At 41.0% G+C, this 24,057-nt stretch overlaps 1 protein-coding gene across 7 annotated transcripts in view; it reads right to left on the bottom strand.

Moving 5' to 3' along the window:
• Positions 1-2,063: 2,063 nt before the first annotated feature.
• The window catches only part of thrab (thyroid hormone receptor alpha b), a 216,573-nt gene continuing 194,579 nt past the window's right edge, over positions 2,064-24,057 (bottom strand). For all 7 annotated transcript variants that reach the window (XM_079660061.1, XM_079660059.1, XM_079660060.1 and 4 more), the window contains 8 exons: positions 23,930-23,991; positions 23,421-23,477; positions 19,296-19,396; positions 17,459-17,606; positions 16,477-16,682; positions 10,187-10,333; positions 7,621-7,879; positions 2,064-6,882 (listed from right to left, as the gene is read on the bottom strand). In XM_079660061.1, the coding sequence (XP_079516187.1) occupies positions 6,632-6,882; positions 7,621-7,879; positions 10,187-10,333; positions 16,477-16,682; positions 17,459-17,606; positions 19,296-19,396; positions 23,421-23,477; positions 23,930-23,991 (1,231 nt within the window). In that variant the 3' untranslated portion in view covers positions 2,064-6,631. The remainder of the gene's footprint in view (positions 6,883-7,620; positions 7,880-10,186; positions 10,334-16,476; positions 16,683-17,458; positions 17,607-19,295; positions 19,397-23,420; positions 23,478-23,929; positions 23,992-24,057) is intronic.

The raw sequence follows: 24,057 nt of genomic DNA on the forward strand, positions 1-24,057 counted from the left end.
TTATTCTCCACAACAACCCCAGTACCCCCTCTTACTTTCTTTGAGACCCGGACTACCTCGGAGAGAGGCAGTCAGCTGGGCTAAAGGCCAGCTCACCAAGGTAGTCCAGACCCCCGCTGATATAAGTAGCGAGATGTCCAGAACATCTGGAATTCAAGCCAGGCCGAATTTTACAAGCAAGACTGGCTCGCTGTTGTTACGTTGAGTCTGTGGGAGGGAGCAGGAGGGAAATTGCATAGACGTCTTGCTACTTCACAAACTCTACATTTGGCATAGGGGGGGACCAAACACAACCATGAAACCAAAAAACATCACAGAAAATCTCCACCCTTGTCCAACATGTCAACATGTGAGAATAAATCAGGATCCTAATATTTATGGATGGGATGAGTTTGTCCCCGCAGAGCCAGCCTTGAATCTCTGCATGTTGTGGTGCCGCTAACGCAATTTGCGATAGTCTAGGTTTCAAAAGAGACCAAATGACTTTCAGCTTATGCCAGTAAGAAATGAAAACCATATATGGTGCTAGAGTTCAAACTTTCATCACCAGCTAAGACTCCATTTACACTTCATGTGTCTCGGGCAGAGTGGACCGTTATTGGACTGCAGTAGAAATGCATATCAGAGGATAGAAATTTGAATGCGTGCGAGAAGAGTATTCAGATGCATTCTTGCCAGATGTGGAGAAGTCTGAATGCATCTGTAATTTTCACTCTTTAAGGTTAACTAAGGCTGTAGATAGATGAAGCTTCCAGAGCTTCTCATGTTTTGAGGAGCTTCAGATCCAAATTGCATATAGCCCGCGTAAACAAAGACATGATTCGTCCAATAAGAGATACATATATGTTGCTTAGTGTTAATAAAAAAACGTATTGAATCTGGATTTTAAGAAAGACACATGAAATGACAACTACAAATTGAACCTCTAATAGTCCCTGGTTCAGGTTTATGACCACCTTGTATCACAAACTGAGCAAGAGTTTTTTAGGCTGGCTTCTGGGAGGCAATGGGATGGTGGACGAATGGGGAAATCCATGTTGGCGGTTTCCAACCTTGATGTGTGTGTTTTGCAGCCACGTTAGCTGACATTCACTTCAATATTAACCTGCTTATGTTCTATTTATCTGCTTCTCCCACCTCACTGCCCTGCAGACCTTTGGCCACTGTGGCTGCTGGCAACACTCACATCAAGAGTTTGGAAGAACTAATACCATAGGTGAACACACACACATACACACATAACTATAGGCATTCATGTGTGGTGTGTGGTGTCATTGTGAGAATATGAGGGGTATGAATCTATCTCTTTGCAAACAACAGGAGGCACAGGGTTCATGATTAATGTCACGGGGCACTTCTGAATATGGACCAGCATGCACATGTGAGAGAGTGCACACACACAGACACACAATAACGTATGAAGCATTACACATTACTTTGCTTTCCCCCCCCCCCCCCCCCCCCCTCTTACATTGGAGCGGGATGGAGAGGTTAAATGTACTTTGTTGCAATAAATCTCGAGTGTTGTATGTTTTTGTATTTACATCCTTGGTTATGGCCAACAATAAAATGTAAATAAAAACACAAATAAAATCAAAAAGAGAAAACATACAAAAATACACAACATAGTATTGCACCTTGCAGATGGGCAATATATATTCTCAGTTTTGTTGTAGGTTGGTAACGTCTATGTGACACCAATATAGTTTCTGCTGGTGTGTGGAAGTTGGGTTGTGGGTGCCGGGCTCAGGTCCAGCCCCTTCCTGTCAGCTACATTCAATACCATAAAACTCTCAGCCATTACAAAAGTCTTAGTCCCTCAGTCTCTGGGCTATTCACATTTTTAAGTTTACCGTCTAAAGACTGTGCCTTTTTAAGTTGGAGAACTACACGTTAGCTGATGGTATCTAACGTCTCACAACCATATAAGGTAGAGCACAAAAGCTTGAGGGAAGAGTCATTTTGTAACTTATACTGATGCGTACACACAAGCACACATTATCTTAACATATACATTTTTTTTAAATCTATATATGCATCTCTGAACTTTCACATGTGCCTGCAAAATATGACTCCTCCCAAGTTCCTTTGAGTTTTGTGTTGTGTGAGGTACGACAAGATTGGTTTTTTTTTTTTGTCTTTTCATTTTCTGTTGCATTATTTTTCCTGTTTGTGTTTTTTTTCTCCAAAGTTGTATTTCATAAAAAAAGAAAAATATAAAAAAGAAATTCCTGTTTTGTTGCTTGTAAATTCCTCCTGATAAAAGTGGACGGACAACTGGACAGACACACAGACAAATAGATCAGTTGGCTTATCAACACAAAGTATAGATGTGAAAAAGAAGTGAAATATTTTCTATGTTACACTGCACGCATGGTCAAAAAGTGACTAGAGCTGTTTTTTTTACCTTTTTTACACAGAGCCGTTTAAGCGTCAAAAAACAAACAGAAAAATAAGAAAACAATGATAAAAGGAAAAATTCTCCAATAATTTTGTTCACGAGTCTTTTTTTTTTGAAAAAGTCCTCTCTTTTCATTGTGTTTTGTGGATTTATAATCATTTCATATATCTTTTTTTCTTAATCTAAATCAGACTCAGAAGGTAAAGCAGCATTATAACCCCTACTGTCACACACACATATCCAGTCAGCTCACGAGAACAAAGGACATCAATAGGGTTCTCTTTTTCAGTTCTTTTACAAAGATGTGTCGGAATTCCAAACCTGCATCTCTGGAATGAGCGATCACGTTCTGATCCTCACTACATGACAGGTGGGGGTTATCCTTTTGGAGGGAGCTGAGGGGGACATTTGGGGTTGTCAGCTGGCATGGGAGCAGGGGCTCATATGTGGTCGTTGTGGGAACTGAAAGGGGAGACGCTACATATTCCAACACTGCCGTCTCCTCTTCTTCCGAGTGTTTGTTAGCATCGTCCGACCACATCACCCTCTGTCACCCATGTCAATGATGGCAGTGAGGGTCGGGACCCTCAGCTTTGTGTTTCCTTTTCTGACGCTTTCTTCTCTCGCATCCTCACAATCTCGCGTTCAAGTCTCTCGTTCCCATCGCTGCAGCTTTGCCTTTCACATTCATTCGGTGGCGCCACACTAAAGGGCAGATATGGCCAGCCTTGTCTCACAAGGAAGAGGCCTGGATCCCGTTTGGTGTCAATGTTTCTGGGCCAAACTGGGCGCATCCCACTCGGCGGTGGGTGGGTAGGATAGCTAGGGTGCTTCGTGAAGAGGAGAGGGGGAGAGAGGATGATTGAAGGGAGGGCTCTGAATTTGAAATGTCACTGGGCTGACTCTATAGGAAGGATAATCGGGGAAATGGATACTACAAGGAGAATTCATAAGTGCTACTGTGCACAGCCCTCCTGCGCAGGGATCTCTTTACGCCCCTGGTTGGGATGATTTAAGGGTGAGGGTCATGTGCTGTGGGTCTAATACTGACAACGGGTCAGGTTTGGGACTGAGCCCACTTCAACGGCCAGCCTCTGTTACACAGAGCCACCAAAACTCACCTTCGTAAGGAGTGTCCCGCACGAAACGCACCCTAAATGACAGGAGTTTTGGTGAGGGGCGCAAATAGGGAATCCAACAAGAGGTGTTGGTTTGATGAGTAGGGGGACGCTGCAGTAGTGCAAAAGCTCCCACCAGCCAGGCTAGGTGGGGCCTGTTATAATGTTGGTGGGGGTGCAATTTAGTCAAAGCTAGGCTCCAGAAAGGACATAGGCTAGATTAGGGTAAGGCAGGGCATGGGATGGATCTCTAAAAGTGAGGATAATGCTTGTGAAGGGGATTCTTCTGGGAGTCAGACCAGGCTCCAAAATGTTGCCCAAAGGTGGCGTTCCAGTTCCTCTCGCCTCCCAGCGTTGCTCTAGACGTCGAAGCAGTGAGGCATGGCTATTTGTGACGATTACCCATGATCCCTGCCACATGTTGCTCTGCTTGGGTACTCCCGAGGGGTGCTGATTAGCCATCCTGTACAAGTGCCAAGTATGAAGTACTGTTTGGCGTTGAGTATAAAATAGATTTTCTTAGTCTCTCTTTTCTTTCATTCTCTTCTTGTATGAGTGGTGAACCCAGTTAGATTTGGCATGGCCCCAGAATTGGAATGAACAGAGTGGGCTTTTATCTAATCAATCAACATTGGTGAATGGTCCTTTGGCTAGTACACTATGATATTTGCCATGGATATAATTGCCGTGAGATATTACCGTTATGGTGGTGAGCATTGGTAAAGTGCATGAGACTAAAAGAGCTTTTGAGTTTAAGAAGCTTCATTTCGGTTTAGAACATTCTACCTTTCCACGTCTAATGCACTGTTCATGCATCAAAGAAAGCTTATTTCAGAGAAAATATTTATCAAGGTCCAAGGACAGCCATCATGAGTGTACTATGGAAGATAGCCATAATGCAGAAGCAAACAGCCCTTTCTCTGCATGCTAATTCAACGGGCGTGGCCGATGCGGGTTCTAGGTACTCTGTTATCTATCCTCTTGCTACTTGCGCAAATGGGTCTCAGCTGGGCTGCACATCTACAGTGTCCTTCGTCGCTCCTATGAGTCGGCTTCTGTTCCGACAGAAACGGGGTAAATCCAAATTTCAAAAGACGACATTTGGTCCCATATAATGAAAAGAGATAACCCGAATGTAATGGGTACCATTCCCTGGAGTCGGTAGAACCATCCGGGGGGATGGCTGGCCCTCCTGTCTTCAATGGTATTTCATTTCAACCAAGTGATAGAACTGAGGATGTGTGTGTGTGTGTGTGTGTGTGTGTGTGTGTGTGTGTGTGTGTGTGTGTGTGTGTGTGTCTGTGTGTGTGTGTGTGTGTGTGTGTGTCTATGAGTGTTTTGTCATTTCCTGACTACAAGTGTGCACCGACGTAAATATTATGCACATTTCTATGTTAGCCTACACATGCGCCAACTCGAATGGTGTATGTCTGTGTGTAGCCGCCCCGTGTCCACAGAGGTGAGGTAGTGCCTGACACCACAGGGGCAGTAGTGCCGCCCCAGCCTGGGGGTGTATCCACTTTGAGGTAAATGGTAGCCTTCTTGGCATTTGCCTGCACTCAGTGATGCCCATGGTAAAACAAGGCAAATGTGTATGGAAGCCTGGAGGGGCCATACTGAGCTGAGTCCGTGAGGAGGGGACTCTGAACAAACCCTGCAGGTTAGGGCTGTATATTGACACTGACGTGCAGTGCATACAGTAAAATGAGGCATTCATGTTACTCTGAGGTGATGTGTGTTTTCATGTTAATGTGTGTGTGTGAGAAAGATACAGAGAGAAAAACAGTGTGTGTGTGTGTGTGTGTGTGTGTGTGTGTGTGTGTGTGTGTGTGTGTGTGTGTGTGTGTGTTTGTCGAGTTGAGCTTTGCTGCCTCGCTGGTAGTTGCTGCTATTGAAAACCTCCTTGGAGGCTGTGTGTGGGAGAATTACTCGTGACCCTGGCTCTGACTCTACAGTCCAGCAATTAAATCTGGATTCCTCTCTCCACTTCTTCTCCTCCCTCCTCTCACATCCTTTCTTTCTTTTTTCTCCCTTTCTTTATTTCAATGCAGTAACTCTTTGGAGAGAGAAGGGTTTAACTTTCATTAAAAAGCCAGTAGGGCACTCACACAAGCAGCTCGGGCAATGACAAGGCAAATCTGCTCGAATGTGTGTAAATGTGTGTGTGTGTATGTCACAGGAGCCGGTCCAATGACAAAAAATGAAGGTAGATATGGAGCCATGTTCTGCACATTACTTTTCAAAGGCAGACAACACAATTTCATAAAACTGGAGTAGCCTTTTATAAATATAGCACCGGTATCACTGGGATCGAATAAGATACCCAGAAACAGCTGTAACGGCTCAGATTGAGTTGAGGAATCGATAAAAAGATTAAGTCTGGTAGCGCTGCTATACAGCAGCCATTTCACACCAAAGTAATGCGTAAAGCATCCGCTGACATTTCACTGTGCAGTGTTTGCTGATTGCATGTGCCTGCATGACTGTGAGCATCAATATCAATGTCACCGTTGTCCATATTTTCTGAATTACTGACTTAACACTTATTCAGAAATAATACTGAGAGGTGCTGGCCAGCATGGCAGCTGGAAACATGGGCTTTAAAAGGTGTGTAAATTGGTGACCGTTAAAAAAAAGAACACGAGAGGGGGAACGGACCCCCGAAAAAAGCGCTGCTCTGAATAACTGAGGTGGAACAGGCTGTGGCTGTGTGTGTATGTGCATGTGTGTGTGTGTGTGTGTGCGTGTGCAAGTGTCTTGGCAAATGGATACAACTCTTACTAAATAAGACATCATGCTCAGACAGAAGGGCCCCCACACGGATTTTGAAACAGGGGTAGGTAAAAGGAGGAGAATTAGGTGGAGGAGAGGGCTGTCGAAAAACAAAAATCCTCTGTTTGCTCGACTCTCCTGTTGCTGGTGTGTTGTTTGTGTATTGGTTGGTTCCAGTTTTTAAACCACATCTGTAAATGCAATGTCGGAGGAATGCAGATTCCTGCCGAGAGGACTCTTCCTCCTTCCTTTCCCTGTAAAAACGATGGCCCTTCCATCTCCCAATTTGCCCCAACTTCCACTCTTCCACTTCCACTCTTTGCATGGTGGGAATTGTGTTTCACACCTCCTGGTCCTCGAAGACCTCCAGGAAGAGCGGGGGGAAGAGTTCATTGGGACACTCCACCTTCATGTGAAGGAAGCGGCTGGCGTGGCACGCCCCGATCATCCGCAGGTCGGTCACCTTCATTAGGAGCTTCGGCCAGAAGTGAGGAATGTTGTGCTTGCGGTAGTTGATGTAGTGCTCAAACGCCAGCAGGTAGGTCTCCTGGCACTTCTCGATCTTGTCCATGCAGGTCAGGCCAGAGCGATCTGAGCATAGGAAGATACGGTGGGGAGGGAGGAAGAGAGGTGAGTGGATCATTTAAGAACAAGGAGAAAAGAGAAAAAAGGAGAGAGGGAGAGAGTGAAAATTAGTGTATAAGAAATCAACAAATGAATGCTGACTAAATGTCATCATTTTATAAGGAAATATGACTACTTTCATTTGTTTTTATGGACAATTTCCATTGGGAAATACTTGGTGTACTGTAATGCCTCGATTAGTGGCTTGGTACCTTGAAATCATATTAATTCGTACTTTCTAATAACGCGGGGCTACCCTTGGAATTGTTACATTGCTTCTTTTGCGAGAGGCCACCATAATACATATCCTGTCTTTATTTGCATTCTATTATTTCAAAAACCCTGAGCACATTATGTGACATGAGTTCCAAAACTCTAAAAAGTCTCTGTTTTGATAGTGAACTAATAAAGAGTTTTTTTTAATGAAATTTTGGAGGAGATTTAGGATTTCCTCCTTTCAACACTGAATATGTATGTGGGACTTTAATTATCAGGCCATAATTACATTTGGATTCACAAAAGGTTACGATATATGCGGTGTAAGGCAGCGGGTAATGAATATGGACAGTCATTGAATTGTGTCTCCAAGGGCACAGAAGACTGAGAGTTTACATTTACATTACGTTAGGCTCAAACTCCCAGAGTATTATAAGCAGAGAGGAGAGGCACAGCCATGCAGCGTTAAGTTTTAGAGAAGTAGTCAACCTGAGCTCATGAGCAGCACGGCCTGTAGCAGCGCCACCTCTGTGTCGTCGAGGTTGAACTGCGCCAGGCTCTTGCCCAGATCGAAGATGGCGTCCGACACCACGCCCAGCCCGCCGTTCTTCAGCTGTTCCCGCTTCACGGCCATCTCCCCACTCAGCGTCAGCGTCTCACTCTCGGGGTCGTAGCGGATGGCGGCTCGCAGCGACATGATCTCCATGCAGCATCCCTTCAACAGGATGATCTGGTCTTCACACGGTAGCTGGGGGAAAATGGAACATTTAATGCAAGGTTATTCATATCTCTTAAGAATTTGCATATTGGACATATTTTAGCATTTTGAGGCTGTGAAAACCATGGAATTATCCACCATAATTACAGAGATATTGGTGGATGATTTCAACAAAAAGAAAATGTTACATAAAGTAACAGTTAATGTGGGTGCAGTTTTCTCATTCATTTTAGAGTAGGGGTTTCAGGGTCTTATTAAGTTCATTTTCAGGTTCATATTTGCATTAAGTGCCTCTACTGTGACATGTCTCCATGCGCCAGGTTTAACAAGCTCTCTATTTTTCTCATACTGCCTGTGCTGCAGCACCTCTTTTCACCCTCTGTCTGAAACCAGAGCCCAGTCTCCCGCGAGTGTTGTCACTATGTTGTGGAAGTGAACAAAGGATTTCATTAGAGGCGTTTCACGCTGCCCTTTATTACTTTCCACAAAAAAAAGATTTCCTCGATTACAACAAAACAAAGTTGAATGATAACACACTGTAGCAAACACACAATCCCTCTGGGGATGAAAAGACAAGAATAATGCCTTGCACAAATGGAGAGGGAAAACAAAACAACACATTTTTTTTATTTCTCATTCATTTACTACACTTGACTTCACTTAAGATGGATGAGAAGCATTGTGACTGAGACAAACTGCTGTATGGAGCAGGAAATACTTTAGATAGAGGGAGAAAAATAAGTGAGGAAGGCACAGATGGGAGGAACGGAAAGATGTATTGAAAAGTATCAGATATGTTTTTCCCCTGATGAACACAGATTATGACTAATACACCCTGATTTACATGGACATTAGAATCTCTGAGTTGAAACCCATTTGATGATCTCACCTTAATGCAAGCTTGTTTCTTATTTCACTGATCTCGACTGCTGAGCAGATTAATTGCCATTAATTGTCTGATTTGTCTTGTAAATGTGTACCTGGAGGGCACGCTTAATTTCCAGCAGCTGTGTTTCTGCGCATTCTTATCTGTAATTTACTGTAGTGGCATGAACAGATCTCATGGGAGCTAAACAGGTCCTCTCCCTCAACCTCCTTCATCAGATCCTTTCATAATGTAATCTATTATATTGTGAAGAATAGATAGCACATTGAACGCGACAGATTATGTGCTCCAATGTCTGGAATATTATTACTGCATCCTTATCTGCACCTGTTTAGTTTCTCCATCTCTAAAATGAATAGATTATCCAGCAGCAGTGGGGAGAAATGTATTATATTTTACGCTTTCATTTGAATAGTAGCGTCCATCATAATATAAACATTTGATATAATAGGGTAATCTGAAAGACTTTAAAATATGCTGATTAAAAAAGCGACGATCTCTTCTTTCAAAACCATCACAGATCTATGTTCTCAAAAGCAGTAATGGATTACAGTTACAACTGTGCCTCACACACTGGTTTCCTTTCTTTCTGACACACACAGCCGTCCCACCAAACAATAACTCAGCCTCCCTAATAATTATCCAATCTAAGGTCTCATTACCAGCGGCAGAGACAAGAAACATGATTACACGCTGCTAATCAAGGCGGGGCCAACAGGAGCAGAACTGCTGGCTGTGTTTTTCAAGTCAAAAAAGTGTAAATGCATGTAAGTGATCTGCATATTTATCCCTGCTTTCTTTTTTAAATAGGGGAATACGCTGCGAAAAATGTTAATTTCTTATGTCAGATAGTCATTGCTCACCCCCTAATCTCATGCCTTTGTGGTGAATGATACACTTTAAAAAACCCTGAGAGGAGTCTTGATGAAATTAAGTAAATGGGGGCCTTAGGAAAAGCACAATTCATTCTAAAACTCTGTGGTCAAACATAACCCGTCAAGTGTAATGAAGTCCAAGCTACTTTTATTCATCAAGAATGTTCCCCATTTTTGGAATCCTTCTTCCCTGTTGAGGCATGCCACTAAAAATACAATTGTATTCAAGCATTTCAGGTAACACACGGTGAGCTAATGATATACAAATGGTCATTCTGGGACTCAAGTTTTAACAGGCAAAGATTTCTGAAATTGCATGTGTGAAATCTTTTTGACCCTTACTCCAGAGAACATTAGTCTTTTTCCACAGCTTACTGATTAGTTGTTCATAGTGTCTGTATCTCTGGAACCTAATGTTGGTGTCCTCCCAAAATAGAATAACTGCAAGACTAATTGACCTCCTAAATCACACATCCCCTCCACTAACACACTCACTGGTTTGTCTTGTGTGTGTTATCTTTCTTTGAATGTGTCAGACTCCCTCTCTCGCCCTTTACACCGTTCACCATTACTTACGTCAGAGAACATGGGCAATTTTTTGGCAAAGTCGACGACACGGGTGATGGCAGGAGTGATGATCTTGGTGAACTCGCTGAAGGCCTCCAGGTCCACCTTGTCTCCGTCTGACGTGGGAGTAACCGGGGACTGGCCGATTTTCTCTGGCTATAAGGGAACATAAACATAAAAAGAGGGTTAAAGCCCAGTTGAACTTCATTAAACATGAACAAAACAGACACATCAAAAGGTGGAGTGACTCACAACTAAAGACAAAATAACCGATTAATAAAGATGTTATGACTTTATATTTTTCTTCCATTGTTTCCCAAAACCTATTCAAACACATGAATGAGCCACACTGTTGTAATGGGCAATGAAAGCACATTACTGAAGCTTTGTATGCCTCAAAATACTTACTAGACCCCAAAATGTGTATTAATCCACCGCTGAAAATAATCCCCATGAAATGCACAATTTCCTTACAGATATTGACCAGTTTCAGGCTATTTCAGGCTGTCTTTTTATTTCAATTAAAATGCAAAAAACCTATTCAAGACACCTTTTTAAAGATGTGTGTCTTGAGTAGAAACCAACAGACCTGGGGCTGAGCGACACAGGGAGTAAGGAAGTAAGTTAAGTAATAGTTTTCAAAGTTGGTTTTGGAGTCATTCAAAATGAGGCAGATACAGAATATGTCGTTTTGTTTGAATAGACTAGGAGAAAAGAGCAAATTTGAGTTTAGTGAATTAAGCACAGATCCCTACGACAGGACAATAGAGTACATTACAAGCTTCATTGTGGAGAATGGGTGTGTTTTCAGAATTAAAGAGCACAGAAGACTAAAATAGGATTACAGAAGAATCAATAAGATTGGTGTAGGGCTTAGAGAAAAATATAGCGGCAAAAACAACACACTTTGAAAGGTTTTTATAGCCTTTTGATCCTTTCTACAAAGTGCTCGCTTGCCTTGGGGAGACAAATTAAAACCAATTTACCAGATAAGGACGGCAGATTGTGCTCAGAGAGAGGAATGGGACATGTCACCCGGCAGACAGCGCTTACTTACAGGAGGACTGCTGTGGGGAACTGCAGGTCAGTGATACATATGTTTACAGAGTTGTGTTAATGGAGGTTGTGACTATGAAAGATATTGTTTCACGCGCCACTGAATAAACCAAGTGTCAAGGCCGAAGTCATTCATTGAGGCCGGGCTGAGATAAAACTATAGAAATAATAACCTCACACAATGAACCATCAATCACCATCCAGAGGGAATCAGTGCACATTTAGCTATGCAGCTGAGAAATGATGGAAAATCGAAATAATAGTAGTATCAACTTTGATGGGCTGCAAGTCGTTGTGCGAGAGTCAAAACAAAGCATTGGTTTCACTCGGTGAGGTCAGTGGCATTTTTCATTTCAGTGCTGAGGGGATGGTTCTCTGGAGAGAGCAGCTGAGGTTCAGAGCTGGAAACACACCGCAAGATTCACCAGACACTACTCACACTGATGGCAGAATAACATGGAGTCTTCACCTCCAACTGTTTTAGGGTCTCTTTAAACTGGTTTAGAGCAACATATTTTCTGACTTAAGCTACCTACAGTGATATTAAGCCGGAAGACAGTTTTCATTTTATTTGTCTACGTTTTGAGATAAATGAGACTACAAAATAATGGAACCTACTTACTACTGTTTAATCCACAAAATGAACTTTAGTTGTATATAATCTCTATTGGCGCTGCATTGATAAATGAATCCACAGAGGTTTTTCAGGTAATAATGACAACAAATGATATTGTCATCATCTCGAATAAGGAGGCTTCCTACTTCCTCTATTCAATACCTTAATAAAGTTAATATCTTCTGCTTTGGACTGACAAAAAAGACATTCTATAGACCATTGATCGATTAATCTAGAAAATAATCGGCAGAATATTCAATAAAGAAAATAGTCATTAGCTGCAGCCCTAGTTTCAAAGACACAGTCAGGTCTATATGTCAGATTACCTATACTAAAGGGGGAGAGATTCTGGGTGATTTAAATTACATTTTAAAATACCCAAAAAATGCCATTGATTTCAATTCCATGGCGTGGCAGCAGAAATCTCAGAGAGGTTTGGCCAAATAAAACCAACACTATCTGCATGGTCAGATACTGAATGATTGATCTTGTTCTATGATAAACAAAAACATCATATAACACCGCACTGCAGTCAAAACATATGTAACAAAATCTCAGAGGATGAAAACACAATAAAGCCTGAAGGCTTAAACCAAGAGAGTTATGTGCTTCTTGGTAATTTGTATACTTAATACTTAAAATTCAAGATAGCTTTCCCACTTTTAATGAAAAGACTGTTTAACCATCCGTCATCTATGAAAGCAATTTAATAAGAAAACCAATCTTAATACTACACGTGTTGTTGGAGCTCAAGTGATCACAGAAATGTGTGTGATGATTCCGTGCACAGGCATATATTTGGGTTTGTGAGTGGTCTTCACATTTTCATACTGTATGTGCTTTCTCATGGACTAAGGAGATGTTCTTGCAACTGTTTATGTATGTTTATTTACTGCATGGCCATCTGGGTGGCATCCAGGGAAAACACTTGGCTGTACCCGCAGAGCTGGAGAGGGATTACGTGTTTCCTGCTGTTCAGACTGGTTAGTCTGGAGCCTAAACGATGTTGGAGATATTATAAAGCTCAATGTGGACTCAACATTCCTAAAGAAACTGTTTTTATGTCACGTATAGAAAAGGGAAATCATTTTCTAAATTACCCAGAAGAGGCACATGATATTTGGACTAACATGAACCCCGGTAGAGACTGGGAGTTGGCACATGCTAAAGTGGGAGGAGAAAGGTGGGGGGCTTTTTAATTGTATGTCTGTTATAGTATTTGCTGAGATTCAACTGTTGCCCTTATATCAGATAGATCAGTGTGAGAAAGATGGTTCCAGTGGAGCCAGGAAAGATACATGATCTTTTTATCAGGCTCAGATGGTTTCATCACTTTGCTATGAACTACATGGTTCATTTTTTATGACATAAAAATATAATAATATAATATGTGATGAAGATATATTTTATAATGATAAAGCTAGGTATAATGCCTTGAGCATTTACATTTCAGAAAGATGAAAATATCCTGGGTTTTGAGTTGTTGATCCAAACATGTCAATGAGGTTTCCGGCGTCTAAACTCACCTTTTGTCCACTGTAAGGACACTTGAATTCCAATAAAATATAGACATCCTAACCTTGGGTCAATCTTCACGGAAATATAGTTATCCTCTGGTAATAATATGTTCGAACACACTGTACAGAAATGTGCACTGCGTGACAAGATGATAAGATTATGACTGCAGAACTGCAAGTTTGTTGTTGAAAAATGCCGATATCTTTGAACAGGACATTCTGAATGTCTGGATTCAATTCAAACCATATGTCCTCCGTGCACTGAATCACACAAGAACATCTGATTGTTTCATTTAGCTTGGGAATAGCTGAGTAGAACATTTTACGCTAGCCAATAGAGCCGTCTCATTTATCTAATGCTGCTGAGACCAACAGCAAGCGGCTTGAGATAAAGTTCATGAGTTTATTGAAGAAAAAGATTGGTGTGATTTGAAAGGCTGCCAAAGAGAGTTTATGCTTCTCTTGGCTTGGAAAACTAAATAAAAGACTTGGAGCATAAATGTAGTCTGACCTTTGCTAGCAAGATAGCAGTTGGAGAGTTACATACGAGTAAGGAGTTCATAGTAGTACATATCAATTTGCCTTCATACTTAATCATTACTATGAGCATGTATATCTTAGTAATTGTTTAAAGAACACTTTCGAAAAGCTCTATTTACTTCACATGGATAAAATCAAATCATTTGTTTTGCATGTTTTGTCAGTTTGCAGACACTGCCTCTTATTCGAGAATAAACATGCAAACCCATTTGTTTGTATGTTAAAATGTTCCCCTTTTGAATGTACAAATGGTAATCAATAATCATGACTAGTCCTACACATATATGTAGATTAATCTCTTGTAAAAGCGTTCTTTTAGAAATGTGATTCTGAGCGTAAGAGAGAGAACATTATGAAACCGTAACTCAGACCAATGTGTTCTTGCAGATATGGGGGCCCAGTTAAATAAGACACATATGGGAAGAGTGTTTAATGTTGTCTTGCAGGAGTGAAAATTGTGCTTGAATACCAACATATCATTATTTAAGTGCCAATATGATGCGCTAAATTGTTGGTGAGTAGGTGTATTAGCCATTAGGTGTACATGGTCGGTTAGCACTTAAATTGAATACATTCAATGAATTTAACAAATCCTGGGTACTTTGTCTGTGATTGGAGTTTTGCCGCTTCCTCTCCTTTATGCAGTGTTTTGCGTATATTGATGCAGAACTTAATGTAATCAGCGCTTCATTGAAGTCGTCATTTGTGAGCTATAAGTACAGTGTGTGTGTCGCTTCTTCCGTTTTAAAGCTGCCGTCCCCACAGGACTAACAAAGCTCATCCCGGTTGGCTTAGCATGTACATTTAGATATTCAGGGTTCAGCAGCTGTACCCTCCAGAGCCCCGTTAGTGGGTGAAGCCAGTGTAAAATAGAGCAGTTTATCCTTTTAGATGAGCCCAGCTCAGGGCGAAGATATACTGTATGTCACAGAAGCATGGATGACTGTCTTTTAAATCCAGTTTTTTTAAAGCCCTGCTCTCGAGACATGCTTTAAAGGGCTAAAATACATATATTTCTTAATCTAAATTATATTATAGATTGATTCATGAAGTGGAGGATGGAAAAAGTCTAACTTTTAACACCAATTTAAAATGTGCCTTTCTTTTAAGGATATCCTCACATTTCTTTCCTCAGCTTGAAGCTTCAAACCTCCTCACCTACATTTTTCCCGTCTGGCCCCCTTCCCACCACTCCAGACCACTTCCTTCTAGTTGCCTAGCAACTTCCTTCCCGGTACTTGCTTGTACACGTGCTATAAACCCCTCTCCAAAGGAAACCCCCTCGTTTCTCCAATCTTACACCCACCTACACATCCCCGGGTGGATATAAAAAAAAGGAAGCCCATTGATTTCACCTTGAGCTCAGGTCCAATGCTGCTATGACATTTGTAATGAGTGTTTAAAACTGGGTAAGCACCCCAGATAATCCTGGGCCAGAACATGAGGTCAGCGCCTGAGTCTGTGAATGATACCAGGCAGGGCTGTCCAGGATGAATGTGAGCACCAGCGCAGCAGGGAGGCTCAGAGAGAAACCCTTACAGCCAACAACCCTGCGCTCATAACTGAGGATTTACTCTGGCTGTGATAAGGAGGAAGCCCACAGAAAACAGACGGGCATGAATAGAGGGGAAAGTAAGGGTAGACACAGTGAGAGAGAAAACAATAAAGTGAAGTTGGGAAGGGGATTAAAGTAAAAAAGACTCAATACAGCATGTGAAAGAAAACTATGAAGGGAATTAAGGATGGTTAAGAGCCCAGAAGGATAAAGATGAATAAACCCCCAAAACGCTGCAGAGAAGAGAGCAATAAACACAGAGCTGGGAATACAGAGCTATAGAAGTCAGAAAGAGCTACTATGACAGTCAGCTTTGTTTAAAAAAAGAAGAGCTGCAGCTCACCGAGATCAAATGAAACCTTATCATTTGTGACTGAGAATGTTTGTTTGTGTGAGGATATTGTGTAACTCGCCCGTTGCGAGGTTCTGAAGGGGTTACAAACAGGAACATTGAAGTACAAACACTAAAGCAGCACTACATCTTTTACAGTGTGGAATCACCCCTGTGGCAGCTGTTAGAGTGTTTTTGCACTTAAACAGAGTCAACAAGTCCTGAGTGCTTGTTACCACTGTTTTAATAAACACAGCTTTATCCTCTGATCTGTAGATTTTGTTTACAGCTTTTCCATAGGGTTGAAATTAGTTCTCAGACAGGGCAAGAAACAGGAGGGGTGAGACAACCAATTGGCTTTCAAAGGAGAAAGGTAAAACAACAGGGGGCAAACACAAACACATGCTGTCTGTCAGCATTACATTGGTAAGCGCAAGGTGATCAAATATGGCCATAGCTATAAAAATAAGAGCCAAATTGAAATTAACCACAATTATCATTTAAAATCTGAAATAGATGATTAAACATTTGGTCAGAATTTAACTTGATTAAATTCCGTAAACTTGCTGCTACGGCACCTTGTAACCGTACAGAAAGTGGAACGTTTTAGTTGGTAAACAATGCTGTTCTGATAATAAAATAACTAGTAAATAGTGCTTTAATTGGCAGTTTTTTTCCTCTTACCAGGAATTTGCGCTTCTGTTTCCACTGTGCGCCCTGAGCGTTGGTGTGCCGGTGGGCCTCCGTCACCAGGTGGATCACCTCCCACTCGCTGTCAGTGGGCTCTGGACGGTTTTGGAGGGTTTTCACCATTTCCTCCTTCTTGCGTCGCTCCCTGTTCTCTTCAATCAGACGCCGTTTAGCCACCCGCTTCGAGTCATCCAGCACCACTGCGAAGAGATGAGGGGAGATGGAGGAGAAGGCCCGGAGGGGAAAGAGGGAAAGGAAGAAAGAGCAAAGGAAGAGAGGAAGAAAGCATAGAAGAGGTATGTAATTAGTTTGCGTGTTGCCTAACGTCTGCACATCGTCTAGAGATGCAGATTCTATATAAAGTTCTACACAACGCTTCTATATACAGTCCTCACATCTTTATGTCCCCTGCATCCCTTCTGCACCACTCCCTTCTTTAAAAAAAAGCAACAGTTTTAAAACACAATCTGAAATGTGTACTTTCAGATTAATTAACAATTTACGGTAACATTTTATACTACTCCCATGTCTGTAATGCATATTATGAAATCCAAACATTCATTACATCATAGACATGGGTGTCATAGAAAGTGTTAACAGAATGGATGCGCTTACTGTAAACTGTATACTATAGTTATAAACACACACAAGTGTTCATAAGTCTTGTCAACAATAACATTTTGTAATAACTAATCAAAGGTCAAGTATGGTAAGACTTCATAACTGCTGGTCTCACACTGACACTGTGATACTTGGCCTTATAAAATGTTTATAATGCTTATAAGTATTGCAAAAAGCATTATGAACTGTGATTATACAGTGGTATGGGTTAATTATAATGCACTTGTTTATAATGCATTATAGAGTTGGAACAGAGAACGTTTATATTCTATCTAGCGTGTATTTATACATTGTAATCACTCTTTTCTGTGTGAGTGAGTTTGTGTGTTTGTGTGTATAAATGCATAGCACTCACAGTCCATGGCCATGCCCACTGCAATGCACTTCTTGAAGCGGCAAAGCTGACACTGGTTGCGGGTGATCTTGTCGATGATGCAGCAGCCATCGTACTTACAGGAGTAGCTGGGGTGGAGGTTCTTCTGAATGGTCCTACGGAAGAAGCCCTGCAGACACACAGCGAGGGGCAGCGGCATTTAATGAAGATTGAGGGAGAGAGCCACTTACAAAGTCGTTGAAAGGACAAGTGTGAGGCTATATATAAAAACGTTGTCTCTACCACATATTGCTGTTTGTTGCAGTGTGACTAACAAGCTGGCCCAGACATATTAATTACCAATGCTGCTTTTGCTGTGTGATAAAACCCATTCAGAAAAAGATCTTTAATGGAATTTGTTCTGTACCTGACTTGCTAGCAAATGAGGCAATTTGTGTACATTTTAACTGAGCCTTGTAGTTGCTGGAAGGCAACAGCGTAGGAATCAAACAAACCGTAGCTGGACATTTTAAATTCATGAATTAGGCCTTGTATCAGCCAATCATGTAATATTTTTCCTGAAAATGCAGTAAAACTTGAAAATATAATAAATGTGCACTTAACCAGACCAATAATGTAATAAAACCCAATAATGTAATAACCTGACCAGTAATGTAATAAAATGTCCTGAGTGACATTTTTACTGTCTACTTCTCAATGTAAGGTGAGGCTAACTTTGGTCTATCAGGAAATAAATCCAAGTACCCAGGAATTAGATTTAATTTAAAGCGGTGATCATTTTGGACAGGCCCCGTCTTTACAAATAGAAAATCCATGAAAGGATCCCTATTTATAACCCTCTGGTAGTTTTGAGTTAAGAAGTCTAAACGTCTCCACTTTATATGTTATGTTATACTTTAAATATACATAAAGCCTTTAGTTTAGTCGGCTTACATGAATTATATCGTGAACTCATACACTTTACTCGATAAAATAAGCAAACCTTTCAATATAATTACATTATACTGTAAAATGAAAATATAATAATAACATTATTAAAACTTTAAACAAAGGCGTATGATAATAAAGTACAACAAAATAATTAACAGATATCACTCAGGTAAACAAAGGAAGACACTGAATAAATACAACAAAATATAAATAATAATAAATGAAATGTTATAAAATGTAATTAATTAAAGGCGGATGTCTAACACAAAGCTAATCATATATCAACAGTGTTGATCCAACTCTAAGATATTACAGTCACTGACATTTTCATGAATTATCGAAATAATGTTTTCAATCAGGAAATGTTTTGACTTAACAATTGCTATTATTTGGTTTTATTATAGGTGCGATCAAGTGTTTTCAAATTGCAATTAAATGCTGGCGTTATCACATTTTCAGGATATCTTAACATGATTGGGTGCTACGATTGACGCATGAATCTGATGTGTTTAAATATACTTTTCTTTAAGATGTCATCCAATCAATCATACGTCAACTACATCAATGCTTACTATCACATTCAAGGCCTTCAGATCTAACATGCCATTGGAAACACACAGGAACAGAGCCTGAGTGACAGCGAGGAAGACAACTGGAAGAGGTGAGAGCTGATGAGACAAACTGGCAGGTTTATATAAATATGTTTATGTATCATCTTTCCGTGGCTGTACACAATGTGTCTTTGACCTTGCTGTGTGTTTACTTTGAAGAGACTGCTTCAGAGTGTGTGTGCCTGAGTGTGTGTTAGATATGAGTTAGTAGAAGCATCTGACCTCAGAGGCCTCATATCAGGTTTTCTGGCAGATATGAGGGTTATGAACCTGCTGTGTCAGAAACGTTTGGTGTGTGTGTGCGTGTGTGTGTGTACCTTGCAGCCCTCGCAGGTAATGCAGCGGTAGTGGTAGCCTGTGGCCTTGTCGCCACAAACCACACACGGCTCATCCTTTTCGAGGTAGCTGGGGATGTACCCTGAGAGAGAGAAAGTGGGCAAGGGCAGAGATGTTAGGAAAAGTTAAATGAATTATACATTTTTAAACATTGAATATATTCTACACACCAATTCCTCTCACTCTCACACTAAATCCACCTCACCTTCAAAATCACATTACTGCTAAGCTCCACTCTAGCCGGCCAACATACCCCACCCAATAAACCCCTACACATTATTTCCACTCGGCTGTCTGTGGAAACACTTAACACTAGCCATCCACTGTGCCTTCACTGTACCATAAACACACTGCGAGATGATATAATGAGCTTCCAAATATCATGGACACATTCAGTTATTTACAGATGTCATATGTAATTGTATTCATTGGCTCCAATTAAGAAAGAAAAAGTAAATTTAGTCATCTAGAAAAAGAGCACGATGTTAGGAGGAGCTTTAGGGAATGCTCGAACGTGATCCTCACATTAACATTCAGCAGTTGGAGCCACTTCTCTATCTGACCTGCAGGGCAACACAATCAGCACTTCTGTAACAGGTTAAATGGATCCTGTGGAGTGTTTGACCCTGTAGAAGCCCAATGTTTTTACAAGTGGGTCCTCAGTTTGTTTGTTTCCCTGCAGGTGCACAAAGACGTGTACGACATCATATGCATTTTCACCAACTGGTTTCAAGCTATTCCACTGATTGACAGTTGGTGCCATTGCTATGCCAGGATATGTGTCAGTAAAGGCAGTGAAGAAGAAGAAGAAGAATGAGAGCAAACATATGCTTCAGTGGCATAATGTTTTTTTAACTGAGTGAAAGGATGGTAAAGATGTAAGTGGCAGCCATGATAAAGGCCGGTAGAGCTTTCTTAATGCTAAGTAAACATTTGAATTCCTTTTTCCTTTAGCATAGTGTAAACTGGGCCTTCACCTAAGGAAAGTAGGTAATGATGTCCAAACTAATTCTTTGTAGCAACATTTAATGCGACGAGGCAGACCCAGGTACACAATATCCACGGTTGAATAATTATGTAGCCTTGTGTAACTAAAGTTAGATATATCATCGCTTCAGTCTTTATGAATACTCCTTCTCATATGTCCTTGAGCTTATTTTCCATTTTCCTAGTATTTATTTATACATTTATATATTTATTAGGCCTTAACATAAAAATGAGTTGTAGCTACTTTGTAGATAAATGACTGAATCTAAAAATATAGTTTGTTTACGAGAAAAGTCACCTAGCTTCTTCAATTTAGAAAACAAGAGACATTTCAGTAATATTTAAAGACACTTAAAGTAAAATCCATAGCATCCACACAATGGCTCTTGGACCACACCTGAAACCACTTCAAATCTTTCAAATGTGACTTATTTTAAAGGCCGATTCAGTGATTTAAATGTAAACAAAAGAGAATAACAAAGGGATAACCATTTCTCTTTGTCCTGGTAGCAAGAACCAAACAAATCATTTTGAATTGCTCTCTATTTGATGGAAATGTGCTGTAATAGGCTAATGAACTCGGGACAACTACATTTCAGTTCTTCAAGTTTTCTTCTAACACGACTGGTTTACAATAAGAGCAATGCTTGAAAACCTTAGCTTATATCAGCTCTATAATTTGAATTCATTACAGACAGAAAGCTTAGTTTCCACTTTCTCTTCGCATATAACGTATATAAGCAAACCTCAAATTAATGCGGTCACAACACTACAGGTCGGGTGAGTAACGTTGATATAATTGGGTTTTAACCAAACAGAATTGGCTACATATATTACAAGGTATATGGGTTCCATAAACTTTAGTGGCTGAACAAAATTTGGAGTGTTCTCTCTCTGCGCTCCTCTTTCCCACTCTGCTTTAAACTCGAGAATAGGACAGTTTGTTCTTTTTCCATTTAAAGACCAGGGAGACTGAGGGAGTGAGCATATACAGAGACACAGGAAACAGCAGATTTCCAGTCTTTTTATGAGATATATGGCGAAAAAACCGAGAAGGGGGAGGAGATGGTACACTGCAAGTCACAACCTAATACATGCACGCACATGTGCGCACACACACGCGCGCACACACACACACACACACACACACACACACACACACACACACACACACACACACACACACACACACACACACACACACACACACACACACACACACACACACACACACACACACACACACACACACACACACACACACACACACACACACACACACACACACACACAGACTGGCAGAGCTTTGTAGTCTTTACATACATACATGTGTGTGAGTGAGGTTCTCATGGCATATATGCTAATGTGTGTGTGTATACCGAGGCGTGGTGAGAGCTGTGACTGGCAGTGTCAGTTGGGCTCTGCCTTTTGGCGTTGTTACAGATTTGAAAGGAGGAGGGGGGAGGGCAAGAGGAGGATTGTAGGAAAGAGAGAAAAAGGAGGAGGAGGAGGAGGAGGAGGAGGAGGAGGAGAGATGACAGCCAAAGGAGCACAGGTGACATTTTGCCCAAATTGATTTGGATTTATCTTGGAAAAGGCTCCTTGCGTCGATTAGTTAAATAGAAGGATAAAAATGAAATAGGCTCAAGTGTATATTTTTTTATTGAAACTAACTAAATAAAATAACACCGATTCTTGAGAGAGGGGAAAGGAAAACTACTACAAACTACACTGGGGGGGGGGGGGGGGAGAAACAGACCGGAGGAAAGATAAGTAGGACATCAGAGAGCGATCATATAGGAAAAACGTCAGCTCCAGTGTGTTGGCAGGGCAAGCAGCAGCCCGGTCCTGAGCCAGTCTGCTGAGGACTGTGTTTGGGAGCCAAGCCCCAATCAATACCCTTGCAGCTCTGGCTGCCCGCCCCACGCGCCGCCACGGCCTCTGCAATACCTCCACCAACAGAACTCAGGGAAAGGGAGGGATGTTTTTCTTGTGTGGCTGAGAAATATTTGGTCTTCACAAGTTTCCCTCACACAACCTCTGTCGTTTCAGGTAATCAAAGCGTGTAAATCAGGCTGGTTTGAATTGGGTCCCTGAAGGGGTCTCAGGATTGTTTCTCGGAGGTGGTAACACAAAAACAGAACAGTGATGTGATATTAAGGATTGTGAACATTGACGTCAGTGCATGGGAAAACTGTACAGAAGCTGGATTTTGAACACAAAAGGAATCTACTACGCCTTCTGCTGCTGTGTTGATTGTTCCTTTCCTGACTGGCACAAATAAAGTCATATATTTCCCATTTATTTTAATAAAAAGGGCCCAATTACAGTGATTACATACATCGGGGCTGTGAAGGTTTATTAACTATTTTAAACCCTAAGTGATTTAATTTATATTCATATTAGATGGTTCAAATAGCAAAAAACAATATCTGGCATGATTAAACTGAACCAAAACAGTAAAGCTAAGTCCGTAAAACCAAGGTGAAGAGCTGAAAGACACTAAAATACTGAATAGAAAGTAATTCTCCACAAAATGATTTAATCCATTGAGTTGAGTTATTATTTCATTAACCATTCATTTATCACATTCAACACTAGAATTGCAACTGCATTTTTTCGCATTAATTATATCTCAATAGTGGTAACTTTATGTTAAAAACCTGTGCAAAATCCTAACAGAATTCATATTTGCTTTAAGGAAATCTATCCAAACATATGCTTCTTCACTAAATCTGTATTATGAGCAGTGGTTAAAACATTGACCAATATTTTAGCATCTTTTAGAGTCTTTAGTGTCCTGGAAGTGTTGTCGAGGGTCGACTCTCCCACAGGAAAACGCTGACATCATGACAGTGCACGTAATCTGATCTAATGCAACCAGGCAGACATGTTGTCATAGTTTCCCAGTTTAAATATACCGTGGCAGGTAGAATATGGTACAAGATTCCAGCAGTGATGCAGAAAGGCAGACAAACAGCTTGCAGGGAGGGAAAACATGTGGAGAGGAATGGTCTTGGAAGATATCTTTTATAATTGGCAATTCAACAATCCTGTACATTTTTTTGTGTTGGTGTTCCTCCCACCCTACCAACTCTGTCACTCTCACTCTCTCTTACCGTCTTTATTCGCTTCTTTCAGCTCGGGGGATTTGGAGCTGTCACTCAGACAACGTGCTGCGTCCAACAAGAAAGCAGACAGAGCAAAAGTCTTTCGTTTATTGATGACAGATGCCAAGATGTTTTACTTTTTTCCTTTTGGAGGTGACAAATCGAAAGCGTAATGTACACAAGGCAGCAATGAATTATGTATTATTAGCTTCTGTGCAGTCAATCAACTGCATGCATACACTGTGGCGAGACTGGCAGCTACAATATTCCTATATAAATGTGTCTAATATAGCTGAAGAAATTGCTGGGATAGCAATTTTCAAAATGAATGGTTCTCTGCTGCATTTGGAGAGCTTTTATTCTCTAAAAGGAGAGGTACGTTTCTAAAGAGACTTTTAAAATACTTCATTCACACTTCAGGTACGAAAGTGAAGGTTTGTTTTCCTAGCTGCCACTTCAGAGCTGCATTAGTAAGTCTCTCTCTCTCCAAATCAAAACACCAGTCATCCGTTACTCACCAGTCATACTCTTCAACGAACATTGGCTGTTCTTTCTCTTCCTTTTCGGGCCATTGAGCCACCTGGAAGATTGGAAAACAGAGAGAAAAAGGCAGAGACATAAGTGAATGTAAATACACGATACATTT

Source organism: Notothenia rossii (genome assembly GCF_949606895.1).
Source record: "Notothenia rossii genome assembly, chromosome: 11".
Classification (NCBI taxonomy): Eukaryota; Metazoa; Chordata; class Actinopteri; order Perciformes; family Nototheniidae; genus Notothenia; species Notothenia rossii.